General features: G+C 45.8%; 1 protein-coding gene across 2 annotated transcripts in view; it reads left to right on the top strand.

The window, feature by feature from the left end:
- The window catches only part of LOC121687980 (receptor activity-modifying protein 3-like), a 31,630-nt gene extending 25,877 nt beyond the window's left edge, over window positions 1-5,753 (top strand). For both annotated transcript variants that reach the window (XM_042067236.1, XM_042067237.1), the window contains exon 4: window positions 4,076-5,753. In XM_042067236.1, the coding sequence (XP_041923170.1) occupies window positions 4,076-4,331 (256 nt within the window). In that variant the 3' untranslated portion in view covers window positions 4,332-5,753. The remainder of the gene's footprint in view (window positions 1-4,075) is intronic.
- Window positions 5,754-9,340: the final 3,587 nt, after the last annotated feature.

Genomic DNA, 9,340 nt, shown 5'->3' with positions numbered 1-9,340 from the left:
TGTGTGTGTGTGTGTACATGTGTGTGTGTATGTGTGTGTGTGTGTGTTTGTGTGTGTGTACATGTGTGTGTGTATGTGTGTGTTTGTGTGCCCTGAGTGAGGATATTGCCCTCTCAGGAGAGCTGAGGATGCATGGGTCCGTTAAGAGAGCGGACATCTTGTGGCAGGTCAACCTGTCCCAGGTGTATATGTGGCACAGCCTCAGCCCTAGCCTGCAAACTTCCTCTTTAAATGGAAGTCATGTGGGTCATCACATGAGGGTCATCTCATGTGAAAGTGGACCTCAGTAGTTGTACAGCATCTCTTGTAAAACTCAAACATGACAGTCTGTGGTGAAGCTTGTTAGGTGAAGTGAGCTCTGTACACTGGAACCTTGAACCTCACACTGCTCTGTCCCCCTCAGCTGGTGTGTGTGTGTGCGTGTGCGTGTGCGTGTGTGTGTCTGTGTGTGTGCTTGTATGTGTGTGCTTGTGTGTGTGTGCATGTGTGTGTGTGAGCTGGTTAAATTCTGTTGCTCCATCAGGGGAAACCGGCACGATAGTGCGTGCCCACGAGAGGACACCTTGAATTCAAAATAAAAGACATTAATATATTAGTGATGTTATGCGGTGGTGACATCAGCTCTGAGCTTCTGAGTGGCTAAGCAGACTAATCCTGTTCAGCCCAAATGTGATTGCACTAATAACACACTGGGCCCTAAGTAAAATCACGCTAACTGCAGGTCATCAGGCAAATGTGCAATTTCCTGCCTTATCTCTGTCCAGTGCTACTGGCCGCATGAAGACCCGAGTGCTTAACGGTGTCTAAATTGATTTATACCAGTTTGGGCCGACGGGGGCGGGGGGTGGATTGGACAGAGGCCACCTCCACACACACTCATACACACACACACACACACACACAGCAGCAGAAACAGCAGATAAGGGTTGTCATGTTGCCATCTGTTCATGTCAAACTATGGCTACTTAGGCCGCCATTATTCACCATGGCCATTATGGCAGCGCGATAAGACTGTGTGCGAGGGCCCAATCTGGAGTCACTAATAGGGGGGCCGAGAGCCCACGCAGCACCCCCCCAGAGACACTAAAGTTCTGCTGCCCTTCCTGCTAATGCCGCTGTGCACACCACATTAATGCTAACAGCAGCAAAATAGCCCCCTGACTGGGGGGTTTAAGTGCTCAAATGGCCTCAGCAGGGCCTCAGTAGGGCCCAGATCTGAAGCGTAATTAGTTTACTCAGAGCTGTAGCCTGCGAGTTGGTGTGTCCAGTGGCATATGGTATATAAGAGGGTGGATATGAGGTCCAGTCCAGTCCAGGTGCTGTCTTCACATAACCTGACCCTAGCCAGATGAATTTCGCTCCGCCTAGCTCCACTCATCCATCTGAAACCGATCCATTGAAGTGTTGCTTCAGAAGGCTGGGCCTAATCAAAAAATGCTTGCATATGATTGAATAAGCCACTTGTCCGTCATCTATTGACGTGCTACTTCAACCACTCACATCGAAGCCAACCCGTGACGCTGATAACAGTCTCACAGTCGCTTCTACGCTATGTCACATCTATGAAACTCCCGCCCTGCGTCCTGATTGGCTGTACCATCAAATCGGCTGCAGAAATCAGTCTCAATGGAAGAGGTCCCAGATGGATGTGAGTGAAGCAAGGCGGAGCTAAGCGGAACGAAATTATTCTGGCTAGGGTCAGGTTAGTCTTCACATGCTTGAGTTACCCTTTCCTGGCACACATATGTAAATGACCGATGTAGAAAGAAATGGCTGATCTTTAATGAAATATCTACATTGCCCATTATCAGCAACCATTCATCCAATGATCCAAAGGCATATTCTGTTTACTAATCTGATATCAGTTTAAAAGGCTAACTGAGAAAAACATTGGAGAACTCTTTTGCAATTATGTAAGCACATAATGTAATATAAAAACTGCTGCCCTGATTAAAAAAAAACAATGTAACTGATCTCAGCTAGTATTCTGTGGTCTACTGTGGCAGTATTGTGGGCAGCCGTGGCCCACTGGTTAGCATTCTGGACTTGTAACCGGAGGGTTGCTGGTTCGAGCCCCGACCAGTGGGCCGCGGCTGAAGTGCCTTTGAGCAAGGCACCTAACCCCTCACTGCTCCCCGAGTGCCGCCGTTGAAGCAGGCAGCTCACTGCGCCGGGATTAGTGTGTGCTTTACCTCACTGTGTGTTCATTGTGTGCTGTTTGTGTTTCACTAATTCACCGATTGGGTTAAATGCAGAGACCAAATTTCCCTCACGGGATCAAAAAAGTATATATATACTATACTTATATACTTTCTGTCTATAATGGCGTGGAATGGAAAATTGGAAAAAAGTCACCCCAAAGGTAGTGTAAATATACTGTATATACTAAATGTAGCCTTACTGAGTAGTGTTTGGATACACTCGTGTTTTTCCAATCGCTTAACTGGAAGTACTTAACTGAGGAGCTCACACGTAGTTGTTTACTGATTTAATGGAGTGTGGAGCGTGCAGGGCATGTTTCTGGAACAGCTAACCCAGACAGGAAGTGGACACCCTGTTGGGTCAGTAATGTCTCTCATCAGGCGAAAAACGCAGGGTGTCTCTTGATTAGAACAAATCGCATCGACAGGGTAAACAGTGGACCCAGTGTCCATGCTGCCTACCTGCCCGCTTGCCTGCCTAAAAAACCCAAATGTATCAATATATTTGGGCTCACTGGGCAGCCGGCTGAAGCTCTGAGGGACGTTAGTAATAGCAACACTGTGTGCTGTGTGTGTTTCACTAATTGAAACACACACGGGCCGGTGGTAGTGTAGTGGTTAAGGAGCTGGGCTAGTGTGCAGTAGCCTGAAAGTTGTCGGTTCAATTCCCGGCTTCCACCGTTGTGCCCTTGAGCAAGGCACTTAACCCCAAGTTGCTCCGGGGACAATGTGATCCCTTGTAATATAGCTGACATATGTAAGTCACTTTGGTCAAGAAGTGTCTGCTAAATGTAATGTAATGTAAATGTAATGTAAATTGGGATAAATGCAGAGACCAAATTTCCCTCACGGGATCAAAAGAGTAAATATACTTAAATATACTTCTACTTATACAAATGCATGGGCCCACAGCAGGCTCTGTGGATGGGGAGAAGTCACTAAGATGGGCATGCTCTTTTTTCCGCTCTATTCCAAGATTAGCCAGCAAGTCTTTTCAGAGCCGTCTACTGAAAGTGACGAATACATCTTTTATTCAATGGCTGTCAGAGCTTAGAGAAGTGAGGATTCTTCCGTCGCCAAATCTGCTGAAAGGCTGAACAAAAGCCGCAGGTCACTTAATGTCAGTCTGTCTCAAAAGCATAAACCAGCCAGCAATGGAATCCTAAACGCAACCTAAATAGACTCTTGAGCCCATTTGTGTTCACATTAACATTCTTTAGCCAGAGAGGAGGTTCATTTGATCTTATTTACAGTATGTATTTATATATTTATTGTCCATTTACTTTGCATTTGCTTTCGTTAATTATTGCTCTTTCTTGCTAATAATGAACACACAGCCGTTTCCAACATCAACTCCTCGCATTAGACGTACTCAGTGGTTTCTCTGATTAACACGTTCAGTGAAATTGAACGCCCCGGTGACGGCAGGCAGCCTAGAAAGAGAAATGAACATCAAAAGCCACTTTAATCTGATGAGCGTCTAGAAGACAGTTGCATTAGCGAATTTGTAATGGCAAAGTCATATTTTTAAATCTACTTTAACCATTAGACTTTGAAAGGCATTTTAGTGGCTTAGACATTCATTACTCCTCAGAGCTGTATTTTTCTGTGTGTGTGTTACAGTATCTATCAATAGCAGTTTAACAGTTCCTTTATGTCTGAGTTTACAAGTGCGTTCATGACAGAGCTTATCACTTGTGCTGAACTGTGAACCGTGTTGAAGTAAAGTGTCAAAGTTTATACTAAACAACTCTCAACCCTCTCTCTATTTTTCATTTCTCTCTCTCTCTACCTCTCTTTCTCCCTTCCCCTTTCTCCCTCTCTCTCCCTCCCTCTCTCTCTCTCTCTCTCCCTCTCTCCTCCCCTCTCCACAGCGAGTACCACCTGTTCTCCTCGTGTACGGAGAAGAACTCGGAGCGGATTGGCTGCTACTGGCCCAACCCCGTGGTGGAGGGCTTCATCATCCAGATCCACAAGCTCTTCTTCTCCAACTGCACGGTGGAGCGCGTGGTGTGGGTGGACCCGTCGGACGACCTGCTGGCCGCCCTCATCCTCGTCCCAATCCTGCTCACGCTGGCCATGATCGCGCTGGTCGTCTGGTGCAGCAAGCGGAGCGACATCCTGGCCTAGAGAGCAGCACTTCCTGGTGACCATTGGGCCACCTTATTGGCTGAGACGTGAAAGAAGCCGGGACTTTAGAATTTTAAGACATTCCTTTTGATTGTCATGATTGGCTAATGCTTGAAATTGGACCGTCCACACCACATGATTTGGATTTGGCCACAGCATGGTATTCTGACTTCAGCATCACGACGGCACGCTGGTCCCATGAGCACATACTGTTCCTTGAGCCCAGCGCTCACCTCTGACATCACTCATTCCTCCCCAACACATTCCATTGTATGGTGTATGGGACCAAAACGGTGGATTTGTATCATTGGGAACAACTGTCCTTCTGTAGGGGGAGAAACATTTCATTCTCTGTTGGGTGGAAATGCTTTATGAAGCCCAAAAGAACCCTTTGAAGATGGCTGAGGCCACTAGTCCTCTCCCCTGAGGATGAAGCCATGACACTGTGGATTCTCTCTCCTTTCCTCTCTCCCCTCTCCGCTTCTCTCTCCTCTCTCTCCTCTTCTCTCCCTTCTCCCCTCTTCTCTCTCTCTCCTCTCTTCTCTCTCTCCTCTCCTCCTTCTCTTCTTTGCCATACAAAGTCATTCATCAATTCCCTGGGGAAAGGCCCTGGATAATAATTATGCCAAACACTGCAGTTGCCCCACAGAGGAGTTCTCAAGGAGACTGTCCCGTCGCCGTAACAACACACTGTCCCCTCACCATAGCAACACACTGACAGAGTGGACACACTCAGAGACGCTGCCCTACTGTAACACACACAGCACACGCACAAACACACACACTTCTCATCGTGGCGTTGGGGACTGGACAGACCTCTCTCCAGCTGGGTTTTTGTTTTGTCTTCTCCCTCATTGGCTGAAGCAACAGTGTTCCGTTGATGCTCAGCTTGCTCTTCGCCAAAACGCAAATCCCTGCAAAGCTCCCTGTGCTCGTGCGGCGTCTGGCTGCGGCAGCCATTAGTGACTGTGTGCCAAGCGCTGCGGTGTGATCCCTTGATGGGGCGTTTTGTTGATCAGAACAGTAATTTCATTTCCCAACGCTTAATTGTCTCTGTGGAGGTGTGAACGCGAATCATGCCAGAAGTCAACCCAGAGCTAAAACAAGATTCATTTCTCTTGCTCTTTGCTATTGGAGTGGGAGGGGATACTGCATCCCTGTACTGTACTGCTAATTTAATGTCTGAATTAAACCACTTAGATGTAGAGTTCTCATTGAGACACCACTGTTGTAGTGATTGGGCTGATGACAGCTGAGCCACTGTGTGTACCCTGTCCCCCCCCTCCCCACCTCAGCTTATAACCTGGCCATCTGCCCACACACATCTCAAATAAGGCATTAAATGACAGCACTTCAAAACCACACGCAATCTGCATCATTTTCATAAAATGCTAAATGTGAATAAAATGAGGTGGAAAAATACAGCTTTGCTTTGGCATTTTGAAATAGGCGTTGAGGGCAAAGGCCTCACATTTCCTGCTAAACTTACAGAAAAGCAGGGCAAGCGTTTCTTAGACAGAACTGTTGAAATGACATGGTACTCTTATTGACTGACAAGCTTGATTGATGATTTTAAAGGGCAAACGTGACTGGTAAGGTTTATTTGTAAATGCCTATCATATTGTCTCCTACGTCAAGGAATGGCAAATGAGCAGACAATAGAAGAAACCAGCCAGAATCTTTCATAAATAAGCAATCTTCATGCAGTAATGTAATCAGAAGAGGAACACAGAAACGGAATTCTGATGTCATTTGATTGTCCAGAGAAGAATCTCTCGCGGCAGCAATTCTGAAGTTTTATTGTGGTGGCAGAGAGGGCTAGCCAGGCCCAATCCAAGCTCATTATTACAATTGTTTTAGGATAAACAAAGAGAACCAAGACAAGGAGGCCTTATTTATATGACAGGCAGTAGGCCTGCATTGTGAGGGGGCCTTAAAAGGCAAACAAAAGACAATGGCGCATTCTGAAGCTGCGTCGTGTCCCTTGCCCTAAAGGCGCGCTTGGCTGAGCCACTCGAGTCCGCGGCAGGCGCACAGGAAGGAGGTCAGACTCATTCCCAGCGTAGGAAAGAATTACAGGAAATGGGCTGGCTACGGTTTTCACCAAAAGAACTAGAGGAACTAACTGGGAGAGTTCGCCATAGATCCCCCTGCTGCCACGGTTACAGTGGGCCCACCGGGCCTCTCTCCCTCATGGTCCAGATGCTCTTTCTGGAGATGGAATGAAGTGCTAGCTATTTATGTGTGGTAGAAATACACTAGATGCATATTTATGTGGGTCATTTGAGAAATTGAGTGTGTTTATGAAAAGTATGTGTGTGTGTGTGTGTGTGTGTGTGTGTGTGAGAGAGAGAGGATTATTTTTTTTTGGTATTATCATATAATCATGAACATCTTTAGCTTAAGGCCAAACAGTGCACCCCCTGTACTCTTCAGGGTGCTGTCTCTCTCTCTGACCCAACCCCCATAACACACACACACACACACACACACACACGTGCAACCCCTCCCAGCCCCTGGTGCTTTCCCACACTACACTGACACTGAAATAGAGACCCAAACAGGACATGAATGTGCCCTTGCCCTCACACACACACACAACACACACACACACACACACACACACACACACGCACGCACACACACACACACACACACACACACGCCCTCTTTCCCCAGACCCCGTGTGGGCACGAGAGCTGTGTGGGCACGAGAGCCGTGTGGGCACCAGAGCCGTGTGGGAACACGTTAGATGTTTGGGCACGAGAGCCGTGTGGGAACATGTTAGACCCCAACACGGTAGACACACCATGTCACCTGATTGGACACAAACACAGAGTAAAATAGAGAGGAAACGATCTCATCTTGTAGCAAAAGGGAAATAAGATTGAAATTATTAACATCTTCAACTGCAAGCACTTTACAAACAAGCACTTTAAAAACAAGTATCCACTGTGCCACATCCAAGCCACCTGAACTAATCTGGATCCGGTATGAACCAGCAAACCACCTGAACATATTTCTGTTTTCCAGCAACATATTAGGAAGCAAAGGCCATTTTACAGCATTGTACAATATATTCAATGAAATACCAACATGCTGCATTAAATGGATCCATAATCCAGTCATACTGAGCATTGCTGGTTGGGAAATATTTTTGAAATAAACTTTGCAGGGATGTGATGTAGGCCAATACAGGTTAATACAATGCAGGTTAATACATGGGATCACAAGAGTGCCTCCCAATCAGACGTTTCAGCGATTTCGCTCAGAAATTTCAAAGGCATAATACTGTCGCGATCGAGGCGCCTGTCCCATACTCAAGCTTTTTTGGTGAATGCAGTAATCTTATTTGCTAGGTGAGGTAGGTGCTTGTCTTTGCCTTGTAACTGGACATTTAACTCAAATGTATCGCTAAGATATATCAAATATATCGCTAAGATAGGCCAGCTTCGTCAAGAAATGTTCATTAGTGAACGTGCTTGCAGATTCAAACATGCGCTCTTCCTCCAAGAAGAGGCGACTCGGAGCTCAAACACGCGCGACAGCACTTTACCTCGGGAAAGCCACCTTGCCTCGCTGTGAAACTGTACAGCCTTTTGGTCAGCTACCATCTCTTCGCAAAGTGCGGAGAATAGACGCGCTTTTAAAGGCCGGGTTTTGATGAAATTCAACACTCGCACAACAACGTTCAAAATCTCATGTAGGTCGGGACTAACTAAGCTGCCTTGACACGAGCGCTTCCCTGTGAATAACACAGTGCGTCCATTGCGCATCGGATGCTACCTGGGCCCAGGGTACAGATAAAAAAAATAAATAAATAAACTCCTGTTTTTCACGTCAGTTCGCGCCCCACCTGGCATGTCTCCGCGACCCACAGTTTGAGAAACGCTGCTTTACTGAAACATAAATACGAGGCATTTCATTTATTACAAATTATATTTATTCAGCAATAAAGCACTGGAGAATTTTTGCCAGTGATCTTTTACGATTACATAAAAATGTTAAGCCCTTTTATGCCCTCGCCACAATAAACAAATAAACAATAATAATAACATTTCTGGTGACGTGGAAATACGCACAACTTCAGGCCTCTCGCTTGGTTTCACAGTCAGTGGGCAGCCGGCTCCCCTGGACGCTGCTCTTGTTTCCTTCCTAACTGTGACGGTAACAAACGACCCTGAGTCATGTTTATCATCTGGCCTGTTAGACAGGGGGATAATTCCATACTTCCACAAATGACAGATAACATCCCTCCTGTAGGCAGTGGGCCAGAATGACCCTGCCTCACTCCCATATTTTTGGATGCTGTGAACAGGTTGCACAGCAGTGCACAGGAACAGAGCTTGACTTGACTTGTTCCTCATTCAGATCAATGCTACTCTGCAGCAATGCAATGCAGTGCGTCTACTGATGATGATGTGTATGGGTCAAGCTTAATGTGACCCATGTAGATGAAGCAGATGTTTGAGGTAAGTATGTTTAATATACAGCACAGTAATGTAATGTACATAATCAAGGCTAGATGTATTATAATAGATAGATAGATAGATAGATAGATAGATAGATAGATAGATAGATAGACAGATAGATACTTTATTGATCCCCAAGGGGAAATTCAAGGTCTCTAGTGTCTGTGAAGTAAAATAAATAAATAATAATAATACAGTATTGACATTTCAGCTCATTATTATTGAGCCTAATATCAATACTGTCTGGCTGGCCATGTTTGCAAATGAGAGGTGGGGCCGGTCTTTAGCTAAATGCTTGTGATCTTGCCTGTATTTGTTCATAAGTAGTGTTTGAATGCTTGTGATCTTGCCTCTCTGTTCATAAGGTTTGAAATGTCTGATCCTGTTTTCCTGTGTAGTCTTTTCTGCAGATAAAGCAAAGGCCCTGTCCTTAAAGGTGCCATGTGTAAGAATTGAGGTAAAAATATCCAAAAAATGAGCTACACGCATCAAAAGAATGAGAAGAAATAATGGCGATGATGTCATTAAAAAAATGAC

This window comes from Alosa sapidissima, chromosome 17 (assembly GCF_018492685.1).
Source record: "Alosa sapidissima isolate fAloSap1 chromosome 17, fAloSap1.pri, whole genome shotgun sequence".
Lineage (NCBI taxonomy): Eukaryota > Metazoa > Chordata > Actinopteri > Clupeiformes > Clupeidae > Alosa > Alosa sapidissima.
This window is presented reverse-complemented; position numbering and strand designations above follow the sequence as displayed.